General features: G+C 43.0%; 2 protein-coding genes and 2 pseudogenes across 2 annotated transcripts in view; 3 read left to right on the plus strand and 1 right to left on the minus strand.

The window, feature by feature from the left end:
* LOC141122063 (uncharacterized) overlaps positions 1 to 22,931 on the plus strand; it is a 309,667-nt pseudogene that overhangs the window by 180,988 nt on the left and 105,748 nt on the right.
* The window catches only part of LOC141122009 (uncharacterized), a 340,305-nt pseudogene that overhangs the window by 101,657 nt on the left and 215,717 nt on the right, over positions 1 to 22,931 (minus strand).
* LOC141122055 (uncharacterized) lies at positions 471 to 22,755 on the plus strand. Its single transcript, XM_073611850.1, has 2 exons — positions 471 to 669; positions 19,436 to 22,755. Exons 1-2 carry the CDS (start codon positions 471 to 473, stop codon positions 20,278 to 20,280), a joined length of 1,044 nt encoding a protein of 347 aa, XP_073467951.1. The 3' UTR covers positions 20,281 to 22,755.
* The window catches only part of LOC141122024 (uncharacterized), a 245,510-nt gene continuing 236,648 nt past the window's right edge, over positions 14,070 to 22,931 (plus strand). Inside the window, exon 1 of the mRNA XM_073611820.1 lies at positions 14,070 to 14,183. The gene's annotated coding sequence lies outside the window, so the exon portion shown is untranslated. The remainder of the gene's footprint in view (positions 14,184 to 22,931) is intronic.

Below are 22,931 nucleotides of genomic sequence, written 5' to 3' on the forward strand. Positions count from 1 at the left end.
TCAGTTATTATTCTCTGCTTGCTCCAAACTGTGCTGTGTTCTCCTGGGGTGGTCAATCTCTATTCCTCGTTTAGATCACTCTCAGCTGTTTTCTGGACACAAGTTGTCCCTCTGTTGGGGTCACTTTTATATATATATATATATATATTTTTTTGTTTCGTCTCGGCTACCTCGGCTGATGCATGGAGCATGTGAATTAGACGGACGTAACAACAGCTCTGATTCAGTTATACCTATCACCTTATCAGTTTTATTAGCCTATTTAGGCTATCTCCCCTTTTTTTTTGGGGGGGGGGGGTCCAACATTTGCAACTGCTTTCCACTAACAGTTGTCTGCCCAGAGACAGAAATCAACAGTCCGGTCAGCCCGGATGGGCCCACCCAAGACCCGCTCCGTTCAGACAGATCTAGCTGTTTTATCCTCAGTGCAGTCAGAGACGATCTTAACCACGAATGCGCCGGCCGGCACTATGCCTGCCAGTAAGCAGCCTCTGATAAATGCAGGAGACACAGCACATTCTTCAAGTGCAGCTATTCTTGCAGCAATTGCTGAGAGTAAAACATCTTTAATAATAAAGATTGATTTTGTAGCGACAGATGTCAGCCTTATTCGCCAGGACCTGGATAAGTTCCGGGCATGGATCACTGAAGTGGAAGACAGGGTCTCAGGTGTGGAGGATCAGGTCAGGTCGGACTCTAGGGACTTCAAGGCTTTACAATTACAGGTATGCGCTCTACAAAATCGAGCTATAGATACCGAAAATCGTCTAAGGAGGAACAATATTCGTATTATAGGCCTTCCTGAGCGAGCAGAAGGCTCATAGATCTGTTTGGCCTGACCGACCTGCCACCCACTTTTGTCGTTGAGCGGGCCCACAGGGTTCCACCGATTCCTCCTAGACCGGGAGCACCACCACATCCTTTTTTGCTCCGGTTCCTTAATTATAGGGACCGGGACCGTATTCTGGCTGCAGCTCGGTCCAAGCCTGACATTATGTATGAGGATAAAAAACTGCTTTTTTTCCCTGATTACTCCCAGGAAATACAAGAAAGGAGTAAGTCCTTTACAGAGGCTCGCAGAAGGTTGAGAGAAAAAGGCTTACATTTTAGCCTTCTATATCCAATCAGGATGAGAGTTGTAGACGGTGATTATACGCAATTTTTTGATAGACCAGAGGCTGTATTAGCCAGGTTGGATACCCGCTGATGATTAGATATAAAAGGTTTTTTTTTTTTTGTTATATATCATTCAGCTGGCTGTTTTTTTCATTATTGTTTCATTATCTCGACATATTTGTTAATGTTTGCTTATATTTCCCTTTTTTTTCTTTTCTGGGGATAAGTAGTGTATTCCTGTGCACGTGGGCGTGTGCGGATATGTGTGCGTGTATACATATGTGTCTGTATGTATATGTGTGCAGGCATGCTTTGCATGTGCCCGTGCGTGCCCACGTGTACTTTATGCCTGTTATTTTAGATATGTTGTTTTTTTTATTAAATTTTATTTCATTATCCATGTACCATACATAAATGTATATACGTGTGGTGTGTGATATGTGTGCATATGTGGGCATGTGTATATATGTGTATGTATCATGTTGTATATGTGTGCATGTGCCATACTGTACTTTGTTATTCAGTATCATATTTTAGGCTGGCAGGTTGTCGGTCTTAGTGTCTTTTTTTTTTTTCTTCTTTCCTTTTTTTTTTTTTTTTTTTTTTGATGTTTGGTGAAATTAACGACAACAAATGGTAACTCCTCCCTCCTCCCCTTCCTCTCCCCCCTCTCTCCCGCTTTTCCCCTCCTCTTTCACTAGACCCTTTTAGTGTTGGCCGCAGCCGACAAGCAACCATTTTTTGCACCACATAGGTATTGGGAAAGCTGCACTATATTGATGCTGTTTTTTTTTAACCAGATTTTCCCCTACCTAGGTGCTGGACTACAGCACTGAGCGGTCGTTAACCAATTGTTGCTAACTAAAATTTTTAAGGGTCTCTTTTTTCTTTTTTTTTTGGGTAAAGGCCTGATCTGGCTACTCTCCAAGTTTTAGGGGATGCCACCAGATGAGGGCAGGATCGATACCCTTTTGTCATCACGGGTATAGTTTATTGGTTTTGTCTGTGTATATGTTTTTTATGGTTTTTCTTTTTTTTGAATGATTGGTCTTACATTGGTTATGCTTTTACAAGTTATAGGCTTTTTGAATCAGTGCTGCTCCTGAGATGTATAGCAAGATGTACACATAGGTTAAACTCGTTTTCTTTCTCTTTTTCTTTCTCGTTGTACAATGACAGCACGTGATACCCCCACCTTTAAGATATTATCCTGGAATGTTTGGGGACTTAATTCTAAATTCAAGAGGGCGATACTTTTTAGATACCTTAAATTACATTCCCCACATATGGTGCTTCTTCAGGAAACACATCTCATGAGCAGCAAGTGTTTGACATTAAAAAAGCCATGGATCCAGCAAGCCTTTCACTCTTCCTATTCTACATATGCAAGAGGAGTAACGATATTAGTAAATCTTTTCCATGTGCAATAGAACAGGTCCATACTGATCCTCAAGGCAAATATGTAAATAGTATTCACGGTTTGGGGCACTCGATATATAGTAGTAGGGGTGTATTTTCCCCCTCCTTTTTCTTCGTCCACCCTATATTCAATTTTGGAGAAGGTAACTCCTTACTGTCCAGCAAAATTGCTAATCATGGGTGATTTTAATGCCATTATGACCCCTGACCTAGATCGACCTACTCCCCCGAAACAATTTTCTACAGATTTACTCTCTTGGGCTCAGGTAATGTGCGTAACAGAGGTTTGGAGGTGGAAACATCCTGAGACTAGAGCCTATTCCTGTTTTTCTGCCACATATAAAACTTCTTCTCGTATTGACCTCGCTTTTGCTAATCCAACTATGTTGTCTGATGTATTAGATGCATCATATATACCCAGTGGATTTTCAGACTATTCACTGCTACTTCTTAACATTCGTTTCCCATCCTCTAGAACAGCAGCTTTATGGCGTTTGGGGGGCCCACTGGCTTTCTCATATTGACCTGACGACCACTATCTCACCACGATTGGTGGAATATTGGGAGTTTAACGAGGGATCCTCTTCTATCATAATGATATGGGACGCCTTTAAGGCTTTCACCAGAGGGCAATATATCTCCTCTATTGCTGGGATTCGAAGGAAACCTAGCTGTGCAACATCAGTCTGATATTTACACTATTGACCCTATCGATACCAATTTTTACTCTCTGACTGCTGCACAACGTGAGTTACATCTCCATCTTACAGAAATCACTAAACTTGATTTACATCGGAATAAACAAAGGTTCTTCTGGCAATGTTGGCACAGTCTGATTATCCTCCAACAGTGATTTCCAGTGTGGTGTCTGCCTCAAGTGAATCGGTATCTTCATTACCAGACATATTAGAGGTTTTCCGTCAATATTAGTTCCCTCTATACCTCTTTGCTGCCCTCTGATTTTCAGCCCAAGGATTTGGCATCTTGGCTGGACCCATTGGCATTTGGCTGGCTTTCAGATAGAGAAAGAGAGTCTTTGGTGGGGCCAATCACCCCAGAGGAGGTACTGAAGGCGATTTAATCTTTTCCGTTAGGGAAGTCCCCAGGTCCAGATGGCCTTCCCATAGAGTTCTATAGGACTCATGGGAATTTATTAACCCCCAGGCTAGCACAACTTTATTCTCAATGCTTGACCGATGGTGCCCTTCCAACTTCTATGAGCCATGCCCATGTTATATTAATTCATAAAGCTTCAAAAGATCCTACCATGTGTGCCTCCTATAGGCCAATTGCCCTACTAAATACAGATTTTAAAATTCTGACTAAACTACTTACCACCAGACTACAGCCACTATTACCATCTGTTGTAGATATTGACCAAACTGGCTTTATGGCCAATAGGTCAACCGATGTAAATCTGAGACGTCTGTTTACCAATATACATGCAAAACATTTGAACGAGGGCACTAGGATAGTGGCCTCCTTAGATATTGAAAAGGCCTTCAATACTATCGAATGGCCTTCTCTTTGGGAGGTCCTCAGGAGGATGGGGTTTCCCCTGACTTTTATCAAATGGATACAGATACGCTATCAAAACCCCACCTCAGCTATAAAGTTGGGAGGTAGCCTATCACAGTCTTTTTCTCTGTTTAGAGGTACTCAACAGGGCTGCCCTCTCTCTCCAGCCTTGTTCGCCCTAGCAATGGAACCACTGGCGGAGGCTATCCGTACTTCCCTCCATGTTAAGGGATTGCATGTTGGCTGGCTGGAGGAAAGGGTTGCCCTGTATGCAGACGACCTACTCCTTTTTCTTAATGATGCAGGTCCATCACTAAAGGGGGCCCTACAGGTCCTTAATTCTTTTTCCTCAGTCACAGGTCTCAAAGTAAATTGAACAAAGACTCTTATTTCCTGTAGACTCTGCGGCCCTTGCCACTGCCTATATCGGTATTCCCCTGAGATGGGTAGAGCACTTTAAATATCTGGGGGTTTCCAGAAAGGCTTCGGACTATATATCCTTAAGTTTAACAACTGTGATCCAGGAGACTCAACAAAGGCTGAAGGCATGGGAGTCATTACCTCTTTCATTGTTAGAACGAATAAACCTAATAAAAATGAATGTTTTACCTAAATTTACATATTTATTTTGACACTCTCCCCAGTGGATCCCTAAATCATTTTTCATACGGTTACATCGTATTTTTTCAGCATTCATATGGAGATCAAAGCCCCCTAGGTATAGCTGGGCGACATTGGTATGCCCGGCTTCCAAGGGTGGCCTGGCATGCCCAGATTTTCACAAATATTATTTGGCCTCTCAACTAGTAGCCGCGGCATGGTGGCTTAACCCAGACACCTCTAATTCAGCTGTACAGGTAGAAGCAGTAGTGTTGGGATCCTTGGAGGCATTGAAATTTTTAATTTTTCGGGGCCTCCGTGCTCCATATTCATTAACACTGTCTATGTGTACTATGCTACGTGTATGGGGAGAAAGTCTTGAAATTGATCGATATCCCTTACAGGCAATCTCGCCCAATGTTCCCCTTTGGCTAAATCCTACTCTGGAGCATATTTATACATCGCCCGATCCCTATGCTTGGACTAAATTCAATGTAAAAACAGTGACTCAGATTATCTTGGATGAATCCTTGATTCCATTTTCTAAATTGATTTCGGACTTTAATATCCGTCAGCTGTACTCCTTTCGATTTCTTCAACTTTCCCATGCCTTCAGTTGTCAATTTTCTGAGTCTCCTCCACGACTGGTTCAATCCGTCCTAGAGAAGCTTCTTAGATTGGAATGTACTAAAAATGCTGCCTCCAAATTGTATTTCCATTTAACAACTGTTTGTCCTCCAAAATTAGAGAAATTAAGACTTAAATGGTCTAAGGACATCCCTGAACTCGACAGTGATGACTGGGACGCCATATGGGATTTTCCTTTTAACTCTCTTGTCTCCTTGAGAGACCAACTGATTCAGTTCAAGATAGTTCACAGGGCATATTACACTCCTCATATATTACATAAAATCAATCCAGACTCTGCCCCTGGTTGTTGGTGATGTGGAAAGATTCCTGGAGACTTTACCCATGTATTTTGGACCTGTCCAGCTTTAGTGGGGTACTGGGAAGAAATACTAGCCTCTATATTCCAAGTTACTTTTATTTCATTACAACCATCAATGGCAATATGTATTCTGGGTTTGATAGAGCAATTTATCCCCACAGTAGCAGGGCGTACCCTGGTGGGGCTGCTTTTTTTTATGCTCACAAAGCTATAGCTCTAAACTGGAAAAAAACTGCCCCCCCATCATTGGTTATGTGGAAACAACTTATGAACAATAGTCTTCCATTATATAAGGAAACATATTAATAGAGGCTGTCTCCTCAAATATGAAATAATTTGGTTGAAATGGCTGATGGATCGCTCCACAGCCTCAGAACCCCCTTAGAGATATAAGACACCTGGCCCTTTCTCCATTAGATACCGGGAAACTACGCATGACCATCCAAATATTTCAGGTTGACATATGTATCGTAGGACTGTACTATTTTCAAATTAAGCTGGCATAAATACCATGTAAGACCAATGCATGTATGTGGGGTTTTTTTTTTTGTGTGTGTTCCCGGTTTTTCTATGTTTATGGTCTCTGTAATTGTAAAGTCTGTGTTTCTCTTTTTTTTTTTGAAAGAAATGAATAAAAATGTATATTTAAAACAAAAAGTTGGGATTAGGGAAGATTTCTGTAAGATTTTACACAGGAATGATCAGCGCTCCTCCAGAGACACTATGATGAGTCTCACAATAGGAGTCTGAAAGGGACTGGATTTTGGGGGGATGGGATGTGAACTTGGATTGGGGGTGGGGCATCTTTATCAAAAAGACCTCCAGATGGGAATTAAAATAGATTTTTGAGCTCAATACAATTGTTCCACCTGGACTGAATATTGATATTGAGCTGTTTGCTTTTGATTCATCTATTTTTTATACATTTTTATATTGTGTTACCACATATTGATGATTATATATAAAGTTTTGTATGAGTTTAGTGATGTATGATGATATAGAAGATGTATTAAAGTGGTTGTAACCTAGTTACACCACTTTTACCTACAGGTAAGCCTGTAATAAGACTTACCTGTAGGTACTATAAATATCTCTTAAACCTGCATGTTTTAGGAGATATTTACCATATACTCTTGCGCTGACGTCATCGGCGCATGCGCTGTGAAGAAATGACCCTCCGTGCCGTTCCTTCAGTAGCAAGTGCTATGACTGATGGCTCCCGCGTGCATGCACGGGAGTGACGTCACGTGACTCTATCCAGTCACAGAACCAAAGTCTGCGGCCCTGGAAGGAAGAGGGGCGAAGATGGATGGGGCCACCAGCGGGGACAGCGCAGGGTTCGTTTGCAGGTAAGTGCCACATATTGGGCTAGTATGCGATGCATACTAGCCCATTATACTTTTACTTTGCAGAGGGAAAAAAGGAAGTGAAACCCACCATTGTTTACTTCCTCTTTAACCTCCTTGGCGGTAATCCCGAGCGTGACTCGGGTCTGACTTTTACTGTCAGGAGCGGTAACCCCGAGTCACGCTCGGGGTAACATTGCAGAGCATCCAGCGGAGCCCTTACCTTCTCCTGGGTTCCAGCGATGCCCTCCAGTGTCCTCGGCTGTGCTCCGCTGTGATCGCCAGCGCGATCACAGCATCTCACTTCCTAGTTCCGTTCCCTGCGAGCAGCAGCGGCGCACGGGAGCGGAACTAGGCGGGAAATTCAAAGTTCAAACACAAAACACAAATATAAAAAGAGGTGATACAGTGTAATCTGAGAGGATTACATTGTATCATCTCAGATCTCACTGATACAGTGCCCCTTGCCCCAGTGACCATTGCCTCCAATAAAATATTGAGAAAATGGAATCCAAAAAGCGCCATTTCGCTACAAAATCGCCTTTGGAGCAGTTGAATGACAGCGACAGCGACATGGAGTTGCTCCCAGAACTCAGCGATAGCGAGTTGTGGGGAGATTTGTCGTCTGACATTGATCTGACAAGTGACAGCGATGACAGCGGTGATGATCCTGCACCTGACATCAGCGATGTGCGCACTTGGTGCCCTATTGAGTGCGATACGGACCAGGTAGCGCCCCCAAGATTTCCCTTCACTGGATCACCTGGGATGAAGGTCGAAGTTGAGCGTGGCAACCCTCTGGCATACCTGCAATTATTTCTCACAGAGGAGGTAATTGAAAAAATTGTCATAGAGACAAATCGCTACCAACAGCAGCAATCCACTACACTGCATGCCAGGTTTTCCCGAAGCAGAAGGTGGGAACCGGTGACTAAAGAGGACATCTGGCTGTTTCTCGGACTCATTATTCTTCAGGGGGTGGTGGGGAAACCACGCCAGAAATGGTACTGGACAACCAACAAGTTATTGGCCACTCAGTTTTTTGGTACTGTGATGTCCGAATACCGTTTTTCCCTCATCATGAAATATTTTCACTTCACTAACAATGAAGAGTTTGAAGAGGCCACGCATCCTGCGCCCAAGCTAAAAAAAATCTGGGAGGTATGCCAAATTATTGGGAACAATTTCCAGCGGGCCTACGTGCCAGAAAGGGACGTCAGCGTGGATGAGAGTTTGATGGCCTACAAAGGACGCCTAAGCTGGATCCAGTATATTGCATCCAAAAGAGCGCGGTTTGGCATCAAATCATACATGCTCTGCGAGTCATCTACCGGATACATATGGAACTCGGTCATTTACACCGGTAAAGGCACGAAGTTCAACCCCAGGTACAGCAATTATGGGATGGCCACATCATCTGTCCTTACACTGCTGGAGCCATTACTGAACCAGGGATATTGTGTGACCACGGACAATTTCTATACGTCGCCGGAACTGTTTGAGGTTTTGATCCAAAACAAGACGGATGCCTATGGCACAGTTAGGCCTAACAGACGTGACATGCCATCAATGTTTGGAAAGAAAAAACTAAAACCCGGAGAAATGGTTGCCTGGCAGAAGGGTAAGATGATGGCAATACGTTGGCGAGACAAGAAGGACGTGTGTCTCATGAGCACTGTGCACAATACCTCCACTGCCACGGTCCACACAAAAGGTGGGAAAGATGTGCTGAAGCCGCAAGTCGTCATAGACTATAATTGCACTATGGGAAGTGTCGACCGAGCCGATCAGGCAATGACCTTTTATCCGACTATGCGGAAACAGCAGAAAAAATATTACAAAAAGATTTTCAGGCATCTTCTGGAACAATGCCTTTGGAACGCTTACATCTTGTACCGAGCAGGGAGTGACAGGCCTCTTGTTCATTCAGATTTTATCTGGAAGGTGGCTGAGCAGATTTTTGCCAAACACCAGATGCCATCAGTTGATGTGAACAGACCTGGACGACGTGCTGTTGGTGTTGCCAACCCAGAACGCCTAACAGGTCGGCACTTTATGGACTATATACCGCCAACCGCAAAAAAGGCAGCACCTACCAGGATGTGTGTGGTTTGCTGTTCACACAGAGATGACAAGGGAAAAAAAATCCGAAAAGAAAGCAGGTTCTATTGTCCGGATTGTGATGTCGGACTGTGTGCTGTACCTTGCTTTAAAGTTTATCACACTCAGGATGTTTACTGAATTTTCTTTGTCTGACAAATTTCTTTAGTTTGTATTACATTATTGAATAAAATTATATTATTTAAAAATTTAAAATCATGATTTTGTGTTTCAAACTTTATCACATCTGGGATGTCTACTAGAGTCTTGTTTGGTCAGGTTTAAGTAAGTAATTACTAAGAATTGCAGGCCTATAATACATAGCATCAAATTTCCATGCAAAATAATTGTACCGCTTTCAGCACAAAATTCCAGACAGAATCATACCGCCAGGGAGGTTAAGCTATTCTGGGCTATAAATGGTTAAGGAATCTGGGCGGAGGTAGGAGTGTTTTTTAGGACCTCCTTGCCTGCCAATAGCCCTTCTGGACAAAGATTGGCATTTTCCAATCCAAACATGTCGGATGTTGATGATATTTATAATGCGCTTTACATCAAAAGATCTCAAAGCACTACAGGTTAAAAAAAAAAGCAATTAATACAAAGAAATAAACATCTAAGAAGAGCAAAAAGCTTTGCCAAAAAGAAATGTCTTAAGACCTTTTTTAAAACAGTCAATGGATTGAGGAGCCCTCAAAGTGTCAGGAATGGGCATTCCACAAGCGCGGGGCAGCTGCACAGAAAGCCCTGTCTCCCATTGTCCTAAGTCTAGTTCTAGGTGTTTGAAAAAAGGTTTGAGTGCACGGAGCGGAGAGAACGTGATGTGTTTTGTGGTTTAAGAAGTTCTTTGAGGTAAGAAGGGGCATGTCCATGTATACATTGGTACGTAAGGACGGAAACCTTGTACTCAATCCTGGCGGAGACAGGAAGCCAATGGAGTGAATGGAGAATAGGAGTAATGTGCTCATATTTCCGCACTCCCATCAGGGTACTTGCTGCAGAGTTTTGGATGTACTGAAGCCTCTGCAGACTCTTTCTAGGAATCCCGATAAGAAGTGCATTACAGTAATCCAGTCTGGAGGAGACAAAGGCATGAACCAGCCTTTCAGCATCTGGGAAGGAAAGAATGGGACGGAGTTTCGAAATATTACGAAGGTGATAAAAAGAAGTCTTAAATAGATGATTTATATGGGCTTCAAAAGTGAGTTGGGAGTCCATTTTTACACCTAGATTTGTAACTGTTGATGAAAGAGGGATATTAGGACCAGAAAAAGTAATGCTGGTAATGAACCATGATTTGATCTGATAAGGAGTGCCAATCATGATAACTTCAGTTTTGGAACTATTTATTGAAGAAAGTTGTGCTCCATCCATACCTTTATCTCCTCCAGGCAGGTGGTGAGTACAGATAGGGTTGACTGTGAAGATAGGGTTTCAGCTGTTGCATTTACATATAGCTGTGTGTTATCGGCATAACAGTGAAATGAAATTTTGTGGCGGCTAATAATTTGGCCAAGGGGAGTAAGGTAGACAATAAAAAGAATGGGGCCAAAAACTGAGCCCTGGGGAACACTGCAGGTGACTATATGCGGATTTGATTTGAAGTGGCCCAGGGAGATGTATTCTGTTCTGTTTGTGAGGTATGATTTGAACCAACTGAGGGCTGTGTCATTGAGTCCAACAGTGCAATGGAGCCGGTTTAAAAGAATGCCATGATCAACAGTATCAAATGCAGCCGAAAGATCCAGGAGAATAAGAAGGGAAGGAAAGCCAATATCAGATGATATAAGGAGATCGTTTGTAACTCTGACAAGGGCAGTCTCTGTAGAAAAAGGCTGCTAAGTTGACTATTGTAGTAATCCACTGCTTCGTCAGCTGATGAAAAAAGTGTGGAAAGATGCTGAAAGTCTACTGCCAAGAGTTCCTGATTTATGTTTTTTAGATTTCTGAAACTGATGTTCCGCTTAGGCTTGCAAAGGTTGGAGGAGGAGGGCAAATCCATGGAAATAGCCTTATGGTCATACACCTGCAAGTTGGTAGGAAGAGCAGAATTGTAATGACCAGATCCAAGGTATGCCCCCTGGTGTGTGTGGGGACATCAACAAGTTGTTTTAGATTAAAACAATCCAGTAGTTGAAGAAATTCAGCTGCAAAACAGCAAGAGGGGTTGTCAACGTGAATGTTCATATCGCCCAGAATTCTAACATTGGTAAAGGATGTGCAAAAAGAGTTAGGAGAGGCGCCCTCTTTGGTTACATCTAAGTGGTATCCGGCCCGCCATCCACCAGAGTATCTGCAGTCAGGACCCTGGCAGTGGATTGGCTCTTCTGCTCCTAATGCTGGCATTCCCCATTTACTGCTATAGCAGCGTCTAATGGTTCACAGGCACCACAAATTCTGTGGGACTACAGAGCCCAGCACTGAAGGGGTAATGTAGCTGAAGGACTCTGAGACCCTTAAGGGGGTAGTCAGGCTGCAGGGCTCTGAGGGAATAGGGGATAGAGGGCTCAGGGGGACTCTGAAGGGACAGAGGGGGTCTCTGGGTCTGTGATGGCCCTCCCACCCCAACTGCACCTTTTATTCAGACCTTACAGAACTGGCAACCTTAACTATCTCATTTGTCTCAGTGGTCACGTGATTTGTTCTGGAATATCAAGTAAGATGCAGAAGGGAAATCCTTCACTCATTGGGGGATTATGTTTCAGCTGAAAACCAGTTCAGAAAGGAAACAATCCCAACAGAGAAAAGGGAATATCTGATCCAGTAAGCCAAGAGGGTCCCAGGTCCTCCAAGATGTAACAAACACTAAACAGTCCAGACTAAATCTGTTCCCATGGGGGAGTAGTTCTTAAATATAAATCTACCCTCTTATTACCCCCCTCACATCCACATCCTATTATTGTGTGACCAACACCATCCAAATAATTCTTACTTTCATTTCCCAAAGTTATCCGTCTACAAGGAGACCTGTATAGATCAAATGACGGCACCAATGAGGATGGAGGAGGACCGGAGTCACATGACTGAGAAGATACTAAACCTCACCCTGGAGATCATCTACCTGCTGACCGGAGAGGTGAGGAGGATTCTGGGAGGTCACATGACATCACTCTTATCTCTATTAATAAAACACAGACCTGACCGGAGAGGTGAGGAGGATTCTGGGAGGTCACATGACATCACTCTTATCTCTATTAATAAAACACAGACCTGACCGGAGAGGTGAGGAGGATTCTGGGAGGCCACATGACATCACTCTTATCTCTATTAATAAAACACAGACCTGACCGGAGAGGTGAGGAGGATTCTGGGAAGTCACATGACATCACTCTTATCTCTATTAATAAAACACAGACCTGACCGGAGAGGTGAGGAGGATTCTGGGAGGCCACATGACATCACTCTTATCTCTATTAATAAAACACAGACCTGACCGGAGAGGTGAGGAGGATTCTGGGAGGTCACATGACATCACTCTTATCTCTATTAATAAAACACAGACCTGACCGGAGAGGTGAGGAGGATTCTGGGAGGTCACATGACATCACTCTTATCTCTATTAATAAAACACAGACCTGACCGGAGAGGTGAAGAGGATTCTGGGAGGTCACATGACATCACTCTTATCTCTATTAATAAAACACAGACCTGACCGGAGAGGTGAGGAGGATTCTGGGAGGTCACATGACATCACTCTTATCTCTATTAATAAAACACAGACCTGACCGGAGAGGTGAGGAGGATTCTGGGAGGTCACATGACATCACTCTTATCTCTATTAATAAAACACAGACCTGACCGGAGAGGTGAGGAGGATTCTGGGAGGTCACATGACATCACTCTTATCTCTATTAATAAAACACAGACCTGACCGGAGAGGTGAGGAGGATTCTGGGAGGTCACATGACATCACTCTTATCTCTATTAATAAAACACAGACCTGACCGGAGAGGTGAGGAGGATTCTGGGAGATCACATGACATCACTCTTATCTCTATTAATAAAACACAGACCTGACCGGAGAGGTGAGGAGGATTCTGGGAGGTCACATGACATCACTCTTATCTCTATTAATAAAACACAGACCTGACCGGAGAGGTGAGGAGGATTCTGGGAGGTCACATGACATCACTCTTATCTCTATTAATAAAACACAGACCTGACCGGAGAGGTGAGGAGGATTCTGGGAGGTCACATGACATCACTCTTATCTCTATTAATAAAACACAGACCTGACCGGAGAGGTGAGGAGGATTCTGGGATTCTAACATGATATTTCTATTGGTTCCTCAATACAGAGATTTCCTCTTGTGAAGTCAGGTGATCATATGACCATCACAGTGACTCCATGTGACTCCCTAAAACCTGAGAGACACAACATGGAGAAGATTCTAGAAGTCACCAAGAAGATGATGGAGCTGCTGACAGGAGAGGTGAGGAGGATTCTGGGAATTCTGGGACATTATCCAGTAACAGACAAGGGATGTGTCTGGATGGTGACTGTATCATTGTGTGTGTCAGGTTCCTATAGGGTGTCAGGAGGAAAATAAAAAAATAAAATAATAGTATCATTAGGATCTGTACATTATCTGCATTGTTACCTTTGATGTGATTTTTATTATATATTCAGAGTGGAAACCTGAGAGAGTCTGCAGTTGAAGTTAAAGAAGAGATAAAAGAGGAGGATGATGAGGATGGGGTGATGGAGGAGTTTCTAAAAGAACACAAAGATCTGTACCAGGACACCATGGTGGAGTCATCCAACTACATAAACCCACCAGAGAGATGTCCCCGTCCTCTGTATTCCCGGGATTCCACACAGGAAGGTCACACCATCCCCCACCATCATCAGGTAGATGATTGATAATTATTGGTAGTTCTGATTTATACACAGCATGTTTGTTACAATGAATGTTTTATTATATATTCAGAGTGGTAATCTCAGGGATGTTAATATTGATGTTAAAGAAGAGTATAAAGAGGAGGATGAGGAGTATGGAGTGATGGAGGAGTTTTCAGAAGGACACAAGGATATGATGGAGCCACCAAATACCAGGAACCCACCAGAGAGATATCCCCGTCCTCTGTATTCCCGGGATTCCACACAGGAAGACACCATCCCTCACTGTTACAAGGTTGGTGGGACGGAGCTTATAAAACACAGACTTCTAGAGACAGTTTGTGGACTCTTTAGGTGATGTCACAATATTAAATCTTATATCTTACAGATGATATTCTCTCTCATTTTCTTGATTTAGAGTGGAGATCCAATCGATATAGAATTTGAGGTTAAATCAGAAGAAGAAGAGATGTATGTGAGGGATGATCAGCAGTCTATGGAGGAGGATGGAATAACGGGGACATTTATAGAGGAGGACACTCCTACAGAGATCAGCACAGGTGGGTCATTAACACTAAATACATTCCTCCACCCATACTGCTCACTGATTGGTCCAGAGTAGGGCGGGGACTGGGTGATATCAGCCTGTAATCCCCTGGTCACTTTCCTGAGCTGTGTTCCCCGTCCTGTATTCCTGTATTTCTCTCGGATAATCTTCCTTCTCTGTGCTGCAGACACAATTTATGTATCTAGACTGGATTTATGGAGATTCTGGGGTTCAACTGGCAGCAAAATGTTCATTTTCACCATAGATGTTACTAGATCTAGGCACCTGGGGTATGTGTTTTGGGTCTTCTGCCCTATACCCAGATCTAGTAAGATGTCTGACAGAACAATTCTCCCAGGATTACTTGCTCTGTTGTCTGCTGGCTGTGCCGGGTGGAGGGATATGTCTGTATAGTCTCAGACCCAAGTCACTGAGTGCAGTCTCAGGAGATGGGAGGCAGCGGTGTGGGACCTCTGCAACTTGTCTCATGTAAACATTTAATCTTCCACTGATTACTGAATACCAATATTATGAGTCCTGACCCTTACACTGTATAATTTATATTGTACATTACATACTCCTGACCCCTGCACTATATACTCTATGTTGTACATTACATCATTCTGATACTATATAGTCCTATCTGTTGTATCTTATACAATATGTTGTACATTACATAGTCCTGACTTCTGCTCTCTCCCCTCTACCCACTGCTATATATACACATAATATGTATTCTCTTTTGTTACACCCATTTCTTACCAGCTGGACATTTTATATCTGATGATTTGATTGGAGCACAGACTTTTACATGTTGATAATAATGTGATAACATCCTCAAACTTTGGAACCTTAAACAGAAGGTGATAATGGGGGAGGAGTCAATAACCCAATGATGATGGTCTTCAGGATCAGTCCAGTCTTCATCTTGGATTGTGAGAATCTTGCGAGCTATCTGGTGCAATTTAAAAAAAAATGAAATTAAATAAAAAAGATAATCAACAATTAAAAGTAAAAGTGACAGCTGCTAGCATTAATCAGGCCTCATATAAGCACTAATCAGGCTTCATATAAGCACTAATCACGTCTCATATAAGCACTAATCACGTCTCATATAAGCACTAATCACGTCTCATATAAGCACTAATCACGTCTCATATGTCGTGTGAAGCCAATTAAATGAAATGAATGTGCTGCGCTATTTCACCAAAAATCTTCCCAAATTAAAATGAATGAAATAGATTTTATCTGTAAATTATACTGTGATATATGTCACACACCGCTGTAAATATATATTAATGTAAATTATTATACTATATAAAAACATGCAAATAAATTAAATATATAAATATAGTGCCACACAGTAGGATATAATAAATAGATAATTCATAAAATGATAGTGCCACAAACGTGAATCATAAAGTGCTGTAGTGCATAAAACGGTGATATTCTAATTCAAGATGGATAATCAGTCCAATGTAGTTGATATGAAGTTCTTTTGATATACAGTAAAACCTTGGATTAAGAGTAACTTGGTTTGAGAGCGTTTTACAAGACAAGCAAAATTTTCTAATAAATTTTGACTTGATATACAAGCGATGTCTTGATATATAAGTAGCGTCATGTCACAACTGAGTATAAAAGAGAAGAGAGGCGCCTCTAAGTGTAGCAATAAGGTTACATTTAATGAAGGTACAACCATCCTTATCACCACCATCTATGTCATCCCTTCCACGTTGTGCTCCACGAGCACTTCAAGCCTCGCTTTCATATCGCTCTCCTGCAGGGTAGTCTTCCCGGTCATGATTGCAGACTGACAGCGGTGAGAGTCGGCGGTGTGGAGGACGGTCTATGTGGACAGCTTCACCCCGGATGCCTGCATATGTAGATGTGCCTCTTTTAATCATCATCCATGTGAGTTGCTAAATGTTGGACCTTCATTAAATGTGACCATATTGCTACACTTAGAGGCGCCTCTTTTCTCTTTTATACTCTGTAGTTCATGCTGGATTTAGCTTCTAAGAAAAAAAGGGGAGGGGAGGAAAACAAATTCTTCAACAAGGAACCAGCAAGATAGCAAAAAATATATAATTTATTATAGAAAAATAATTCCACATATACACCAAACAAAAATCAAAAAATATGACAGTAAGTGAACCAAATACCAACACTAAGAATAAAATAGACAACGTTGTCTAAGGACAGAAACAACACACAGATGGCCACCACATACAATTACATCCAACTGGCTAAATAGACAAGGACCGTCTCATATATTGTGTCTATGAAGTAATGTTGAGGGCCAAGAGGTAAATGTATGCAGCCATGGATAATAAGAGTCCGCTATGCATGCTGCCAGTAACAGACCTGGAGTATAACTAGAAATGTAAACCACGAGGATTGCTGATGATGGCACTAGCAGATGAGTACTCAGCTGTAGCTGGTAACATGCATCAGCAGCTGTATGGAGGCTATACGTGGGTACAGGAGGGAGTGTGTGCCTGTGTGGGTGGTGATGAATAAACACAGCGTATTTGCTGAATCATGAAGTGGAGACACTGATAATACTATGGTGACAATGGTCACAAAAGATATTGGATAGATACAGTCTCACCAGTCCATGGACATCAGTGTATGGCAGGCATGCAGAACACTCAGATCCTCGGATCTTCTCACGTTATGCAAGACAGCTGAATCCTCCTCTTGTCAAGTAAGGGTAGCTCGTGGGTCTGTATGGCCGAATGCCAGCCAGGATAGTGGAGATTGGAGGGGCGTTTACGGCGTGCCGCCTGGATGCGGTGTGACTCCTCAAACACTTCCTGGTTCCGTGCGGCAAGGCTTCAACGGCTTCAGCGGCTCAGCGAATCAGATACCCAGGGCTGATGGTTGGGTCCGTGTGAGTGCTATGTAGGGCGTGATGGCGTCATGCTGACACGTTTCATCCGTCAAGGATTTCTTCAGAGCATGCATCCTTGACGGATGAAACGCGTCAGCATGACGCCATCACGCCCTACGTAGCACTCACACGGACCCACCCATCAGCCCTGGGTATCTGATTCGCTGAGCCGCTGAAGCCGTTGAAGCCTTGCCGCACGGAACCAGGAAGTGTTTGAGGAGTCACACCGCATCCAGGCGGCACGCCATAAACACCCCTCCAATCTCCACTATCCTGGCTGGCATTCGGCCATACAGACCCACCCTTACTTGACCAGAGGAGGATTCAGCTGTCTTGCATAACGTGAGAAGATCCGAGGATCTGAGTGTTCTGCATGCCTGCCATACACTGATGTCCATGGACTGGTGAGACTGTATCTATCCAATATCTTTTGTGACCATTGTCACCATAGTATTATCAGTGTCTCCGCTTCATGATTCAGCAAATACGCTGTGTTTAATCATCACCACCCACACAGGCACACACTCCCTCCTGTACCCACGTATAGCCTCCATACAGCTGCTGATGCATGTTACCAGCTATGGCTGGGTACTCATCTGCTAGTGCCATCATCAGCAATCCTCGTGGTTTACATTTCTAGTTATACTCCAGGTCTGTTACTGGCAGCATGCATAGCGGACTCTTATTATCCATGGCTGCATACATTTACCTCTTGGCCCTCAACATTACTTCATAGACACAATATATGAGACGGTCCTTGTCTATTTAGCCAGTTGGATGTAATTGTATGTGGTGGCCATCTGTGTGTTGTTTCTGTCCTTAGACAACTTTGTCTATTTTATTCTTAGTGTTGGTATTTGGTTCACTTACTGTCATATTTTTTGATTTTTGTTTGGTGTATATGTGGAATTATTTTTCTATAATAAATTATATATTTTTTGCTATCTTGCTGGTTCCTTGTTGAAGAATTTGTTTTCCTCCCCTCCCCTTTTTTTCTGATATGCTTTCCAATTCAGAGGAACACACCCACTTGTGATCTCTTGAGCTCCTGGGTGTTTGCAAGTAGCTTTATTCATATGCAGATGTTGTTAGGGTATCATCCCCATCTGGTAACACCTACATTGAACTAAGCAAAGTCTCTTGGTTCATAAGTTCCTTCTTTGTTTGTTGATATTTGGATTTAGCTTCTAATCCCCTTGTGGAGGCTTCCATTTGTTAATGGATATTTTATGGTTACACAACCTATCACAATGCTATAATCTTTTTATATAGACTATAAACTGAAGGATTTGTGAATAAATGGTTGTGGAACGAATCATCTGAGAATCCATTATTTCCTATGGGAAAATTTGCTTTGATATAAGAGTGCTTTGGATTACAAGCATGTTTCCTGGAACTAATTATGCTCGCAATCCAAGGCTTTACTGTATATTTAGTGACTTCCAAAAAATGTGATAAACAGCTTGCTGCAGTGTCCACACTCAGGTAATGGCTGCTGACCCCTGAGTGTGTGACCTCACAGCTAAGTTTGGTCAAACACGCTTATCAATCACTTTAGGAATTCTAGGTAGGCTGTCTGTTTCAAAGCTGATTACTGGTGCTGCCTCCTCACATGGAAAATGGTAAAAAAGAAACTCCATGGCATAATATCGTTTAAAACTGTTTATTGTGCAGACAAATAAAACCCCAATACTGGCTACTCACATGGGTTAGTTACATTAAGTGCACCGCTCTGTATATTGCCTAAAAACGCAGGGTAATGGCTGGGATCGTACGTTCGTCCCCTGTATGGTAGCTGAGCTGCCTTTCACAGCGTCCTGTCCCCTCCCCCACATGTGACGATACAAGGGATTTCATATACTCCTCAGAAATCCTACCAAATCCCTTATATCCCTAATGCACCAACCTTTTATTAAGGTTTTTATCCAATTAATCAAAACAATAATCGGCCAACTAATCAATTCTGAAAATAATCATTTACTAGTTACAATGGGGGTGGAATTGTAAGATCCTCAGAGACAAAGCTGCTTGATGTGGGCGGAGTCCTGGTTTAGGGGAACCAATCAGCTCATGTCTAGTAATAATCTTTTTATTCCTATTTTAGTAGATGGACGGGAGATGAGGAAAACCTCAGAGGATTGTCTCACTTTGTCTCCAGACTGTAAAGTAGAAGATGAGGACATCACACAGTATAGTCCAGGAGAAAACCCGACTACCTCAAATGTCCATCCGGCACCACACAGTGTAGATGGACCATCGTATTCCTCTTATCCTGAGGAACCTCAGACTGTGAGGGACGGTGCCGTCCTTCCAACAGAGAAGAGCTTTTCCTGTACTGAGTGCGGGAAGTGTTTCCGTTTTAAATTCAAACTTATTGTGCATAAAAGATCTCACACAGGGGAGAAGCCGTATTCCTGTCCTGAGTGCGGGAAATGTTTTTCACAGAAGTCCAATCTTTACACACATCAGAGATCTCACACAGGGGAGAAGCCATATTCCTGTCCTGAGTGCGGGAAATGTTTTTCACTGAAGTCCAGTCTTTACACACATCAGAGATTTCACACGGGGGAGAAGCCGTATTCCTGTTCTGAGTGTGGGAAATGTTTCCGTTTTAAATCCAAGCTTAATAAACATAAAAGATCTCACACAGGAGAAAAGCCGCATTCCTGTCCTGAGTGTGGGAAATGTTTTTCAGATAAGTCCAATCTTAACAGACATCAGAGATCTCACACAGGGGAGAAGCCGTATTCCTGTCCTGAGTGCGGGAAATGTTTTTCAGTGAAGTCCAGTCTTTCCACACATCAGAGATCTCACACGGGGGAAAAGCCGTATTCCTGTTCTGAGTGCGGGAAATGTTTTTCAAGGAAGTCCAATCTTTCCACACATCAGAGATCTCACATGGGGAGAAGCCGTATTCCTGTCCTGAGTGAGGGAATTGTTCCTCACTGAAGTCCTGTCTTCCTGTACATCAGGGATCCCACACAACCCTCGAGGTGTATTAGTGCCTTGAGTGCGGGAAATGTCTTCTATATGAATGTTGCTGGACATCACAGCTTTCATGTGGGGAAGAAGCACACCCTGATATACACCTCAGATATACTCCATATCTGATCTTCATCATGTAAGAAACAGTTCCAGAGGTGTTGACATTTTTTGAAAAAATGACTTGTCCAAGGGACTAAATCAGGGTCCCGACAATCTCCTTGTTCCTTTATGACAATCTCCTCGTCTCTTATGACAATCTCCTTGTCCCTTATGACAATCTCCTCGTCCCTTTATGACAATCTCCTCGTCTCTTATGACAATCTCCTTGTCCCTTATGACAATCTCCTCGTCCCTTTATGACAATCTCCTCGTCTCTTATGACAATCTCCTTGTCCCTTATGACAATCTCCTCGTCTCTTATGACAATCTCCTCGTCTCTTATGACAATCTCCTCGTCCCTTATGACAATCTCCTCGTCCCTTATGACAATCTCCTCGTCCCTTATGACAATCTCCTCGTCCCTTATGACAATCTCCTTGTTCCTCATCTTCCAGAGAGCTCAGCAGCGGTGTGGGAGTTCACTGAAAACTACAAGCCGACATCGGCAAAGGACAGAACTCTGTGAATGAATGACACGGCCGCACTCTTTTCATAAAGTGACAGCCGGTATGGGGAACTTCTCCCCGCACTGCTGTCACACAGAGGACTCAAATCGCTGAGCCGCTGCAAGAACAGGAACATGTAACATCTTCCCAAAGGTGAATGTTTCCTTTAACCCTTTCACTGCCAGAGCTGGTTTTGCATTTTTGTGCCCACATGCTTAACCCCTTCAATACTGGACACTTTCACCCCCTTCCTGCCCAGGCCAATTTTCATCTGTCAGCGCTCTCACACTTTGAATGACAATTACTCGGTCATGTAACATTGTACCCATATGACATTTTTATCTTTTTTTCCCACAAATAGAGCTTTTTTTTGGTGGTATTTGATCATCACTGGGGTTTTTATTTTTTGTGCTACAAATAAAAAAAGACATTTTTGAAAAAAAAAATTTTTTTCTTTGTTTCTGTTATAAAATTTGGTAAATAAGTAAGTTTTCTCTTTTACTGATGGGCACTAATGAGGAAGCACTGATATGCGGCACCGATGAGGAGGTACTGACAAGCATCTCTGAAGGGCACTGATTGGCATCACTGGTGGTCATCACTGGTGATCATTGCTGATGGGCCTGTACTGATAATCAATGCTGAATATCAGTGCAGATCCTCCCTGTCAGGACAGCCGCTGATTGGCTCTCCTCTACTCGCACCTTGTAAGCATAAATAAAGGAAAGCTGATAACCGGCACTTCCTGGTTACCACGTGATTAGATTTGATTGGACACAGCTGATCACATGGTAAAGAGCCTACGTCATAGGTGATACATGGCACCACCGATTGCCACGCGCGCCTGAGTGGCTTATTATGGAAAGATATATGACATCCAGTCAGGATAGGGAAGTGATGTCATACATGTCACCCCTGGGTCAGGAAGAAGAAGGGGAGGAGTGCGGATGTGTGTCCTCTCTCCTCCCTCCCCTCTACCCATCATCACCCGCTATGCTGGTCCCGGGTCCACAGATGGGTAAGAGGAGCCCAGGATACATAGCGGGTGTGTGTCGGGGTGGGGGCACTTTACCGGGGGGGTGTGGAAACATTCGCTCAGCCACCCAAATGCTTCCATCCGACAAGTAAACCTGCTCCTTGCTTGTCCACAGCAGGGCTAAATGTTAAAAAAGAATGACCTGTCCGGCCCTCAGAACTGCATGTCCCGGGTGTCAGGCGATAGGAATGTACATCCCTGAGTTCATAAGGAGATCAGAGATCACCAAAGACATGGATGAAGTGTTGTACTGTGTTGGCCATTGAGAGCAGGAGAAAAATAAAAATGGAGTCATTACCTCTCATTGGCTGAGTACATTTTGTGGTGTAAGATTTTCACAAACACTTATGCCGCGTACATACGAGCGGACTTTCCGGCAGACTTGGTCCGGCGGACCGGACCCCGTTGGACAATCGATTGTGTGTGGGCTCCAGCTGACTTTTTTTCCCCAAAAGTCCGACGGACCTAGAAATAAAACATGTTTCAAATCTGTCCGACGGACTCGGCTTTCTAGCGTGCAAACCGTTCCTCTGGGTGCTAGTCCAACGGATCAAAACTGACGCATGCTCTGAAGCAAGTACAAGACGGAAGCGCTCGGTCTGGTAAAACTAGCCTTCGAATTGAAGCTAGCACATTCCTCACGCTGCTAATTCAGTGATCTTTTAATACAGCGCATTCTTTTTTTCTTTATAATGCTAGAAGAGTGAAGTTGTTTTGCTGCTTATATTCACACAGACTTCTCACAAACTTCTTTCTTCATTATTTATCCTCATGTCATGACTAATATTCTAGTTTTTAAAAGCCAGATCTGCATAAATAATGTTTACAATTCTTTTTTAGAGTCATCTTTTAGATTTTTATATTTCAACAATATATATTTTCCAATTTCTAAAAAAATTAAAAAAATTCTCATGATTTCCATTTTATATGTTTTTTGTATTTTCAAGTTACCACAATAATATTATTATCTTGTA

This window comes from Aquarana catesbeiana, unplaced genomic scaffold (genome assembly GCF_042186555.1).
Source record: "Aquarana catesbeiana isolate 2022-GZ unplaced genomic scaffold, ASM4218655v1 unanchor237, whole genome shotgun sequence".
Taxonomy (NCBI): Eukaryota; Metazoa; Chordata; class Amphibia; order Anura; family Ranidae; genus Aquarana; species Aquarana catesbeiana.